Source organism: Camponotus vicinus, unplaced genomic scaffold, assembly GCF_025532165.1.
Source record: "Camponotus vicinus isolate PSW18456_S1 unplaced genomic scaffold, iyCamVici1.0 SCAF_7, whole genome shotgun sequence".
In the NCBI taxonomy this organism is placed as follows: Eukaryota; Metazoa; Arthropoda; class Insecta; order Hymenoptera; family Formicidae; genus Camponotus; species Camponotus vicinus.
This window is the reverse complement of record NW_028141979.1, coordinates 13,045,874-13,059,011: the sequence shown is the minus strand read 5'-3', so window position 1 is coordinate 13,059,011 and position 13,138 is coordinate 13,045,874. Positions and strand designations below refer to the sequence as shown.

The 13,138-nt window shown below is 31.9% G+C and overlaps 1 protein-coding gene across 8 annotated transcripts in view; it reads right to left on the bottom strand.

Annotated features, from left to right (window-relative positions):
* Window positions 1-13,138, bottom strand: part of Dhc62b (Dynein heavy chain at 62B) — an 835,389-nt gene that overhangs the window by 571,470 nt on the left and 250,781 nt on the right. For all 8 annotated transcript variants that reach the window (XM_083104284.1, XM_083104287.1, XM_083104288.1 and 5 more), the window contains 2 exons: window positions 7,853-8,007; window positions 6,994-7,279 (listed from right to left, as the gene is read on the bottom strand). In XM_083104284.1, the coding sequence (XP_082960410.1) occupies window positions 6,994-7,279; window positions 7,853-8,007 (441 nt within the window). The remainder of the gene's footprint in view (window positions 1-6,993; window positions 7,280-7,852; window positions 8,008-13,138) is intronic.

Here is a 13,138-nt window from a genome sequence, read left to right as displayed (position 1 = left end):
AAAATATCTTGTAAAATATTCATTTTTCGATTATCTTACCTTAATACTTTTATGTACAAAATAATGAGAGGAATCAATTGGTGTAAAGAAAACACATAGTTGTTTTTAAGAAAAAATATGTAATTTGCAATTAACAATTACAATTTTTTCTTAAAAACAACTGTGTGTTTTCTTTACACTAATTGATTCCTCTCATTATTTTGTACATAAAAGTATTAAGGTAAGATAATCGAAAAATGAATATTTTACAAGATATTTTACGGTTTATGTAAAATTAAGAAATTATTTCAAGCCTCATAACTCAAAAAGTACTTAACGAAAAGGTACTTAATTATAGTGTTTTGGAAAGCTCTCGAGATAAGCTACAAGAATATGCAATGACAAATAGTAGGTTCTATTTAAGAAATTGAAGGTGACCTTCATGTGACCTTCAAATAACTCTTCAAGGTCAAACCAATGATACCATCTTATGGCCCCCTTGAAACCAAACAACTTTTGTCTGAAACATTTTTCTCTCCCGGGCTTGGTTTTCGAGTTATTCTCCATTAAAGGTTAAAATGGTCCACCCTGTATATATATATATATATATATATATAATTAAGTTCTTTTACTGAAAAGGGACCACTGAGCGAATAGGTCTAGAAACACAGCGTTAAAGGGACCTTCGGTTCTTGACCTGTGTCAAGCCCTTCACATTCGCTCGACCCGATCTATATACACGCCCGAATAAAGTGTGTCACGGGGTAAGTAAGTTACGTTCTTCTTGGTCCAGACCCTGAATTGGATGAGCCCTATGGAAGAACGTAACTTACTTACCCCGTGACACACTTTATTCGGGCGTGTGTATAGATCGGGTGGAGCGAATGTGAAAGAGCTTGACACAGGTCAGAGACCAAAGGTCCCTTTAACGCTGTGTTTCTAGACCTATTCGCTCGATGGTCCTTTTTCAGTAAAGGAATTTAATCCTTTTTACGCGAGACAGGACCTAGTGCGATCTCGGGATTCAGGGAAGAGAGCGGGTTAAATAATTAAATATTATACATTAAATTAAAAATACGATAAATTATTTAAAAAGATAAAGAAAGAATGAAAAAAATACATATTAGCGCTTATAACTATGTGTGAGTAGATATTTGTGTGTATGTATTATATATTTCTGCGGGTTACAGTGGTTCGGAGGTCATCAGTCAGAATATATAGAGAGAAATTTACGTTAAGAATTAGGTTCTGACTGGTTATTACAATATATATAATTAATATAATATAAGAAATAAGACAAAAATAAAAAATGAATGTGTAATAAAAGTGTGAATAACACTTACTCATTAAAGAAAGTATAGCATTCGTCGCTTGCGCATATGTGTTATAATTAGAATTAAAATTATCTAAATTCGCTGAAACACAGGTCTAACTTAAAATACAATGATAAAATTAAGATAAGAGATTCGCCAAGTCTAAGTTCAAAAATTATTCATCTATTCCAACGGTTTCTCTAAAAAGTAGTGATAATATAAAGGAAAATGATATAAAGAGAAAAAAAAATAATAATATAAAGATGGGAAATTAAAAGAAAATGAAAGGGAGTAAAGAAAAAACAGAAATGGAAAGTTAAATATATATAAAGAAAGGCTGAAACGAGATATAAAGATAGAAAACAATACAAATTCTCACTGAATAAATCAAAAAAAGCAAGTAAAGAGAAATAAGAATTAAGGAGTAATCGCGAACCACCTTTCGGAGATTCAAGGCGAACAGGAAATTATTCGCGAACCACTTTTTGGAGATTCAAAGCGAATTAGGAATCGTTCGCGAACCACCTTTCAGAGATTCTAGGCGAATTAGGAAGAACAAGGAATGAGACTGGAGGAGGGATGAGACAAGGATTGATTGATTGATAGTAATTAGTAAAAATTTAATGGTTATTAAACCATTTAGAATTATTTGTCAGACCTAGATTTTAAATTGTGAGATAGTAAGATATAGGAAAAGGAGAAAATAAAAATTACTCAATTTTACTCATTACTCGTTGGCATCACAAAAATGAGTGCGTTGATAAAATTGCAATGGCTGAGCTCGAAGCTTCATAACATGAAGAACTGAATAATGGAGATGTTCACCAGAAAATTTTCAATAAATATCCATTTACACACGATGCACAATTAAATGTTAACAAAATTTTCACTGTGATATAAGACGGATTAATAATGCAATTGCATAACGCAAGAAAGGATCCCCGAGGCTATATAATTTGAATCAAATTAAGATTGAATTCTCAAAAATGTGATAATGTGACTAAATCTTGACTGTGACTAAAGGAATGAATGAATGAATGCTGAATAAATTGCATAAGGAACTGTGAACTGATCTGTCAATTGCACTGTGTGTCGCGCCTTGCGCTTGCTTTTTTAAAGTTATTGCTCCTCCTCCTTACTGGATGATAGGAGATCTTTTTGAACAAATGAAATAATTTCAATTACTCCCTTCTTAAGGACAAGGAGGCTGATTTTTGGTTCATTTGGTCGGTTATATGCGCGGGTTAGGCGTTCTTTATACGCTATCATTATTTTTAAGAAGGATCACTTTGCGTTTCAAATGCAAGCCGATCCTTGATTTTTTTCTTCCACGATATTGGTTCAAAGAAAAAAAAGAATCCACCGGACGTAACAATATATAGCCTGTTATAACAAATTTTATAAACATTTTTGCTCTTCGAGAAAGATCGAAAATAGCGAAATAAAGGTCATTATGTGAAAAAATAAAACGGAAATACGCGATTCACTAGCAAAATCCAGACCTCGAAGGGCAGATTGTATATAAGCACCGGGCGATAAAATTGAAAGTCACTTCTGAAAGTACCTCGCGACTATTTACACTGTGACACTTTATTCCGTTGCTTGCGGGTACAATTATAGCGGATACAATACATACATATATATATATATATATATACAGGGTGTACCAAAAGTCTGGAAACGGTCGAATATTTCATAAACTATGCATTTTAGAAAGAAATGTTTCAGACAAAAGTTGTATGGCTTAAAGGGAGCCATAAGATGGTGATGATGATTGGTTTGACCTTGAAAAGTCGTTTGAAGGTCACGTGAAGGTCACCTTCAATTTTTTAAAATGGAACCCTTATTTTTTATTACATATTCTTGTAACTTATCTCGAGAGCTTTCCAAAACACTATAATTAAGTTAGTTTTCATTAAGTACTTTCCGAGTTATGAGGCTCGAAGTAATTTCTTAATTTTACATAAACCGTAAAATATCTTGTAAAATATTCATTTTTTCGATTATCTTAATACTTTTATGTACAAAATAATGAGAGGAATCAATTGGTGTAAAGAAAACACATAATTGTTTCGAAGAAAAAATATGTAATTTGTAATTAACAATTACATATTTTTTCTTAAAAATAACTATGTGTTTTCTTTACACCAATTGATTCCTCTCATTATTTTGTACATAAAAGTATTAAGGTAAGATAATCGAAAAATGAATATTTTACAAAATATTTTACGGTTTATGTAAAATTAAGAAATGATTTCGAGCCTCATAACTCGGAAAGTACCCAGATAGCCCAATCTGTTAGAACAGATTTTCGTCAAACACCTATTACAAATTTTAAAGGCAGAAAGACTACAGTTTGCATAGAGGAATTGATATATTCGATCATGTTGCCAGCATGTCAGCAGACATACAACAAAATCTGTTCACATAACTGGACAACAGATCGTCAATAGAAACCGAGCAGAACTTGTTGATATAATTGACGGCACATTGATAGCAGAAACCGAGCAGGATCTGTGCGGCGCAATTTTGACAGCAGATTGGTAACAAAAACCGAGCAGGATCTGCGCAATGAAATTTGATATTAAATTGTCGGCAGAAATCGGGTAGAGCCTGCTGATGTAACTGACGGCACATTGATAGCAGAAACTGAGCAGGATCTGTGAGGCGCAATGTGATAGCAAATTGATAACAAAAATCGAGCAGGATCTGCGCACACAATCTCTGATAGCAGATTGACGGCAGAAACGGAACAGGGTTTGCATGATTCGATAGTTCCTTCACTTACCGCTACGTGAGCTGTACTTTCTCGTAATCTAATTTCTGTCAGAAATATATATAAAGTCGCGAATATGAATAAAAGATTAAAAATATAATAATTATCATTTTAATTTCTATCACTTTAATTTCTGATATCTGATACAAACAGATGAGATTCAGAATATTAAACTGATTGGAATCAATATGATAAATGGAAAATTATTCATGTATTGCCTATTTGAGGCATAAAGCAAGAATTTAATTCTAAATAAATTACATCTCCAGTTTTACAAGTTACATTTACTTTATTATTAATTTAATTAAATTGTATTAGTCCTTCGCTATATGAGATATAACTACGATATAACATATATTACATTAACATATATTACGATATAACATATGACATATATGTCATTTTAGAAGAAAATTGTAATTAACTTGCCGATAATATTCTTATTTAGCACCTGTAATAATCAATTTTGTTGCATTTATATAACATTAATAAAAGTAAGCGCAAATCTTGTGCAGTTTCTGCTGTCAATTTGCCATCAGGTTGCATGCGCAGATTCTGCTCGGTTTCTGCTGGCAATCTAATATCAAATTGCACGCGCAGATCCTGCTCGGTTTCTGCCGACAGTTTGTTGACAGGTTATGTTTTACAGACTCTGTCGCCAAAACAAAAGCTTAATGCGGACACAGATGGCTACGGTTCTGGTGTGGGATTCTGATCGAATTTGCTGCCAATCTGCTGCCAACCTGCTAACATTTTGCTTACTGGGTACTTAATGAAAACTAACTTAATTATAGTGTTTTGGAAAGCTCTCGAGATAAGCTGTAAAAATATGCAATAAAAAGTAGGCAGTTATATTTAAAAAATTGAAGGTGACCTTCATGTGACCTTCAAGTAACTATTCAAGGTCAAATTGATAACACCATCTTATGGCCCCCTTCAAGCCATACAACTCTTGCTTGAAACATTTTTTTCTAACTCTAAATAATATTGAGATATTTGACTGACAAAAATAAAATGGGACACCCTGTATATACAGGGATGTATATACAGTGATGAAAAATTAAGTGCCATAAATTTGTGTAATGAAAGAATGGACGAATACAAGCATTTTAAGTATGGGAACCATGGGTCGGCGACGTTTCATTACGGCGTAACGGGCGTTTAATTGAATCGTCACAACGTCCGCGATGCAATGATTTTATTCCGTCAATTTGATATGTTTACAATAAATGTTCAAAGTTACGACCGCCAACGTTCCGACAAAAGTTACAGCGACGGAGCAATGACTGCCGCGTTCTTTGGAATATTTCAGGCCGACACATGCCTGAAACAACTCTTGACAACCAGATGTTCTTGTTAATCGGAGCCGACCCGATGATCACGGACATCAGGGACGTAACAATATATATATATATATATATATTACAATAATAATAGTAATAAAAATTAGAGTTATGATTGTATCCGCTATAATTGTACCCGCAAGCAACAGAATAAATTGTCACAGTGGAAATAGTCGCGAGGTACTTTCAGAAGTGACTTTCGATTTTATCGCCCGGTGCTTATATACAATCTGCCCTTCGAGGTCTGGATTTTGCTAGTGAATCGCGTATTTCCGTTTTATTTTTTCACATAATGACCTTTATTTCGCTATTTTCGATCTTTCTCGAAGGGTAAAAGTGTTTATAATATTTGTTATAACAGGCTTCTTTGAGCACTTGCGGTAGCCTTATGATTGAACACCACCCATACAGCACCGAAAGATTGCAAAAACATTGCATAGACCTAACATTGAAACATTGTAATATTGCATAGAAGTTGCGAAATGTTTCTGCAACATTACTGCAAGCTTGCAGCAACGTTGAAATGTCCGCCCTCAGAAATATTACAATATAAGATTGTAGTAATGTTATGGTGCAACGTATTTGCAATATTAAAACGCGTTTTGCTACAAATGCAGACCGTTTTAAATTTAATAAATAAACTGTAAATATAAAGAAATGTTTAAGAAAGATAGGAAAAAAACATTTACCGCCTTTGAAAAAGAACATCTATTAGGCCGGTATTCATAGTCCGTTCTTATATTTAAGATCGTCTTAAGTTCATCTTTAGATATTGTATGTATCATTTTATTGGCTATGGATTATCTGAAGATGAACTAAAGACGATCTTAAATATAAGACCGGACTATGAATACCGGCCTTAGTGTTTTTTATCAAATGTGTCTTATTAAATATTTATCTCAATAATATACATACAATTATTTTACATACACTCAATACCAGAATATTTTAATACGTGCAATAAATGAATTATTTCCCATTTACCCATTCAATGAAGAAAAATCTGTTTAATATTCTGAATCCCAACGAGGGATCCAGATTATTAAACAAATAATTTCCGATTTATTAGGATTCAAAATATTAAATAAATCAAGTCAGTTTATCAGAAATTTAACTGACACAAGACAAAAAATATAATTACTACATTAGTCCTTTGTAGGCCTTATATCCACTTTAGATGAAAATTCGAATACGAGTTAGTTAAGTTTAGTGTCGCCACATAGCGGCAAGTAAAGAAACACATGTTATACATTTTCGCTATGTTAAAATGTTGCTGCAACATTGCCAAAGTAATATTACAAAATAATGTCTCTGCAATATTTCTGCAGCATTACACTGCTATGTGCAATGTTGTAACATTGCAGCAATGTTGATGCAAGCTTCTGTGCTGTATGGGCAGTGGCGTAATACTGAAATGTGATAGGCGCGAGGTGACGATACGCATCGATATCGCGATTTGCTAATAGAATTTGCTTTACGTCACTGACGTGTCAAATATAATCGAACTCGCTTCAACTTTGTCTTTCAGATTGATTTTCAAACTTTGATTTTTAATTTTTGAAGAAGTTTAACAAATATTTACCTTCGTCCATTCGTCAATTGTCGATTGCATCCGAAGAAGTAATTCATAAAAAAATTTCACTTCGTTCTCGATGACTTTTATAAAAGCTGATCCTCGCATCGTTTGTATTTTAACTATTTGCTCCTCTAACAGTGTCAATATATCATCTAACTGTGTTAAAATTGGAACACGTGTGTCTTTGTATGGCATAATAATAAAGAATACGTTTTCCCAATCGCTTATCATTTTTGCAAGTGATTGTTCGTGTGCTAATTCTTTTATCGCACCGCTACTGATTATTTCATATCTGTAAAATAAAATTTGTAATCTTTTGCTATTTAAATTAACTCCAACAAATAAGTCAAAATATTTTAGTTTTACTTTCATATAATATTATTGTACTTAACTAAAATTCGAAAATTATCATTTCTTGCGGTCGGCTTTTCCAAGTACCTGATAGCGATTGCGAGTTAAAAATAACAGTAATATAGATGCTTAATTATTGTTAGTTTAACAACGTATCAAATAGCATATTGTGTGCATGTGTATAGAATTATTCTAAAACTCAGCAATAACTCAATATTTCTCACACTATCGACAATATTTTTGGAGCTTGACTATCAACAGATAGGTAGGAAAGCCGGCCTAAGTCATATAAACCGTAATTTTCAATTTTGAATTCAATAATTAATTTCGATTATTTAAAGAATTTTATAGGTTATCTTATAGGTTTATATTACCAAAATATATATAGTAATTTGCTTATAATTAAACACTATTATGAAATATTATCATCAAATATTATATCAAAAATCATTTCAATATGAGAATCACAAGGAATATTAAGATTAATATTACTTTTTAATTAGATTAACATTACTTTTCTAAGTCTTCTATTAAATTCATATTGATTATTTTTCTTAATGTTGTACCAGCATCCGGTGTCAAATCAAATCCTGCAATGGCCGACATCTTGTCCCAATGTAATTGTCGAATCGCTGGATTGCAAAAGATGGCTAATAACGCAACGTATTGCTGTATAACAAGAAGTTTGAATAAAATGGCAGTTGCAGATAAAATAATTAAAGTGTTTACAATAATAAATAATTTTGTTGGTAAAAAGAGATTTCTTATTTTTCTATTAAGTTTGCTTTGGTATTAGAGTGAACTAACAAAAAGTTTCTATTCCAATTATTTTGTAATTGATTAATTTATATATGAATTATGAATAAAATCGAAACATGACAACTTGTTTTCGAGAGGGATATACCATGATAAATTCATTATTTTTCATTGACTTTATCGAGAGGAGTATTTTTTTCAAAAATTTTACATGATATATAGAATATAGAATATAGAAAATAAGGTACATAACAATATAGGTTAAAGATTATAAAGAAAATAAAAAATCTTTATGATCTATATTGTTATGTAAACCTAATTTGTTTTTCGAGAAATCGCATTTAAAAATTTAAAATTTTAAAAATTAAAAGTTTACAATATAGAAAATAAATTTATTTTATTAAGTGTAAATTGTTTAATATCCTTTTTTATCAATTTTAATACAATATATAAACATTTGTTCGAAATTTTGCGTATCTTTTACAATATTATACATATTATTTTTCATTACTTATTTCTTTAATATATATCATACAAGTGTTTGCAATTTATTGCAAAAACTCCGAACTTTATTCTATCGATCATTAAAGTTGGGAACCGAGATCGAAACTAAATATTAATATTCAGAGTTGGGAAGTAACGCGTTACTTGTAACGCCGTTACCGTTATAGTTACTTTTTTTTGGTAACGGACTGGTAATGGCGTTACATTTTTTTTTTCTGTAACTGTAACGATAATGTAGTTACATTTTTTTAGTAACGATAACGAATTTAACATTTTACTTTTATCTTTTCATATTTTGAAATATTTATGACATCGTATTTCTGTCATATTCAATTCTTAGTCATCGACTGACATTCATATAAAATTACACTCACATAAAATTCGATAATACTTCGGATGAAATTTATTGCTCTGAGAGCGAATGACATCATTAGTCAATCGCAGTTATTCCATTCTTCTGAGGAATGGATGTGATTGGCCAGCTTTTAAGTTTGACGTAATATCGGACGATAGCACAAAAAAAGTGTAAATTTAGCTGCATTTATAAATTTAATGGAAATTAAAATTTTTTTATTTACATGTGAAGTTACATGTCAAGCGCCTTAAAATCTATATCCCTTTAAAATTTTTACGGTTTTGTAAATTTAAAATAAATAATTTATTGCTTTTATTAATATTTTAATAAGAAATATTACCAAAGTAAATTATTTATTTAGTTTTATCTTGTTTTCGCATTAAAAGTTATTGGGAATATAAATTTACCATGCGACACTAGTGGACGAAACGCAAACTAAAAAATATGGCCGTAGCAAAGGGCGATTTAATATTGTTTAGATACGGCAATCAATGTGTTTTTATGAAATAAAAGTGAATAATACATTGAGAAGTATTATAATAAACAAAAAAATGGAGTTTTCACCTCATCATAGAAAAAAAAGCAGTTCAGGTAGGTGCTGCGTCAGTGGATGTACGTCAAACAAGAATGTCAATCTGAATTTGAGTTTCCATACTGTGCCAAAAGCAAATAGTGCCAAAATTGCTAGAATAAATCTTTTTGAAAAGAGAGAACTGGTTGACAAAAGAAGTGAATGGTTAAGAAGTTTAAAAGTTGCAGATGAAGATAAAGAATTTTTCCAAACACATTTTTGATCGGTGCATGATACTAATTCTAACTTATTGAGATAAACTCTGTATAAAAATTAATATTTAAAAAATTTTGCATTATATAATTTTATTTGGTAATTTAAAAAAACATACCTATTGCAATATAACAAAACAGCTACTATATGTTTGCAGCTATGACTCGTCCCAGCTTTGCAGGAGCAAATCATTTCCTCAATGCTCACTGTATCTTCACTATTATTATTTTTATTAATTTCTATTGACAATACTCCTTTTATAGTATGTGGATCTGATAAAAGTGAACTCGTTTGAAGACACAAGGAAAATAAATAAATTTTTTCATGACTTTTTACCGTTGCACCGCACATGATAATTAGGCCAGAATTTATTACATTCTGGCCTTCAATCATATTTCTTGAAGAGGGTGTAGCATTAGTATAGCTACACAAAGTATCTAAACGCAATGACAACATTTGCGTTTTTTTAACAATTTTTAAAACAGAATTTGCATTTATTCTTAAATGTCAACTCGCCCTTTGCGACAGCCATATTTGTCATGCGACACGAGCGCCTCCCTACCCGCGGTGGTAATTTTTTTTCTCAATAGGAAAAGTAACGAATCATTACTTTTGAAGTAACGATAACGGTAACCAGTTACTTTTAGAAATAAGTAACTAATAACGGTAACGAGTTACTTTTTTTACTCGGTAATGAGTAACGGTAACTAGTTACTTTTAAAAAGTAACTTTCCCATCTCTGCTAATACTAATAAATCTTGTTGGTTACGATTGCTATTCCATAGCTTCTATCAAATATCTAAGATATTAAAATTTACGTAAAATTTCTGAACAAAGACTTTATTATGAGGAAATTAGTATATAAAACATTTTAAACATTTAATAAATTATCCTCTAAATAATAAATTTTCAATTTTTAATATCTAAAACTCACAAAACACTTATGATTTCTCAAAAAATATTTATTCAAATTTAAAAAGCGAACACAAATACGAACATAAAAGGAATCAGAAAGTCTCTAAAACACTATTTGATCTTTATTAACATTTAAAATGTTAGAAAATATAGTTATGAAGGAAATGAAATATAGCATAATTGAATTTAATCTATGTTTTTCTAAAAAACAAAGTTATCATGTTTCATTTTTTTCGTGCAAATTATTTGATTAATATAAACGATAGAAATTTTTTATATTATATTATTTTGGTCCACTCTGTAAAATATCTTTATAATATTGTTACATCCCTGGTTCGAGTCGCGGTCGAGTCCGTCGTGGAAAGAGAAGAAGTCCGTCGTCAAGAGGTTGTTGACAGCGGCAGCTGTCATTTGAGTCTGGAGCCAGCTGTCAGGCTGTGTGGACGCGTTTCTCTTATGAGCCGATCCGTGTTATTAATATTGTGTATTTACGTTCTGAGTCACCGTTTGTGTTGTAATTGTGCAGTGCATTAAAGTTCATTAGTTTCTTTAAGTGCTTGTTTATTTAGCGCATCCCGCGAGCGGCCGATCTCTTTACCGCGTGACTTCGATATTTATCGAAGTCCCCGCCCCGGGCGTAACAATATACATAATTAATTTCTATAATATACGTAATTAAATTTCTGAACAAAAGAAGATGAAGATTCTTATATATATTTAAATATAATTAATTAAATTGTCCGAAATTTACTCATTTAAGTTCAATATATCGCATAATATTGGAAGCATCTCTAATTTTTAATTCTATATATTTAATTTTTTATATATTACTGAAGAATCATTTTTCCTTACTTTTTCATTTATATATAGATAATTGTCACACAAGCAAAATAATAATAATAATAACAATTTATAAAAAACGTTTATATTAAAACGCGATGCACATATAGAAAGGACCTCGCACTAATCTTATGGGAAAGAGGTGATCAGCTAATTTTCTCTATGTAGTTTATGACCTGCTGGACAAAAGCAACAAAAGACACAAAACTAAAGAATGGACAGTCTCTGAGCTACAGCTAGTTAAACACGAAAAACTCGGACTGCGGATAGCAAAATATCTCAAAAAATAAGTTTTATAACAAAATGTTTCAAATAAATTTGTAGGATTTAGCAAGGCCTAATTATTGGCATTATCAGTTTGATCTTGAATAGCGTTATCAAAGTCACAAAGGTCACTTCGAATTTTTAAACGAAGACCCCTATTTTTATTAGGTATATAGGCATAAGAGTATAAAATGCCAACGTGAGAAACAAGGAGACTCACGTTAATCAAGCACCCCGACGTGAAAGACAAGGGAACTCAGGTTAATTAAGCATCTTAAGAGGATGTCGGACCGTTCTGTTTTAAAGATCAAAACGATTATTTTTTTCAAAACCTAAATTTTTTTATAGATCTTAGGAATGGGTGACACTTTTTTGGACACGTAACGATTGGACACTGAACGATTGGACACTGAACAATTGGACACTGAACGATTGGACACGTAATATTGGACACGAAACGATTGGACACTGAACGATTGGATACTGCACGATTGGACACTGAACGATTGGACACTGCATGATTGGACACGCACTCTGCACGATTGGACACTGAACGATTGATGCAAACCCATGTGGAACCGTACAATAATAAACCTCGTTTAATACTGAAAGCACACGACGGTGTGTGTTAAACCTCGTTTCGCGTGGAATATTGCAAATCCATATAGAACGATGTCCAATCGTACAGTGTCCCAATCGTGCAGTGACCACATGTACATTGCACCCCTTTTAAAATGAAAATGATTGGCTTTTATCAAAAATCGCGAACAATTTTTAAGTAAATCGGGTACGCTCTATCAAATGGTGATATTTTCAAGTTTTGATTCCGACCGGAAATACGTCATCCGGATCGGAAGTTGAATTTTTTTAGGGGAACATGATACTTTCTATTACAGATTCGAATTGTACGTGAAAAAATAAGGAACTTTTGTATCAAACGTTGTTTCTGAAAGTGCCTCTGTTAATCTTAAAATTGACCTTGAAAGTTCATCACAGTTACTTGCGAGTTAGATGCGAGAAGGGCCGAAAGCCCCCTTGCACCCTCCCATGTGCGCGTGTCAGTCAATTCGACTGTTGACAAAATACTCACGCTCATGTAGCTACCTCTAAAATGATGTAAATAAATCGCATCTTTCCCGGCGGTAGGGGACGCATTGCAAAGAGTTCAATCACAATGGATATATGCTATAAGTTGTAAAGCGAGGTCCACCTTGCCTCGGCGGGATGGTTGCGGGAGGGGGGGCCGAAGGCCCCCCTTGCACCCCCCGCGTTTGTGTGTGTGTGTGTGTGTGTGTACACATACATTTGTGATTTTTTAATTGTATTAAATTCTATATAAATTTAAATTGTATTAAATGTATTTAAAATTATTATTTTTTTAT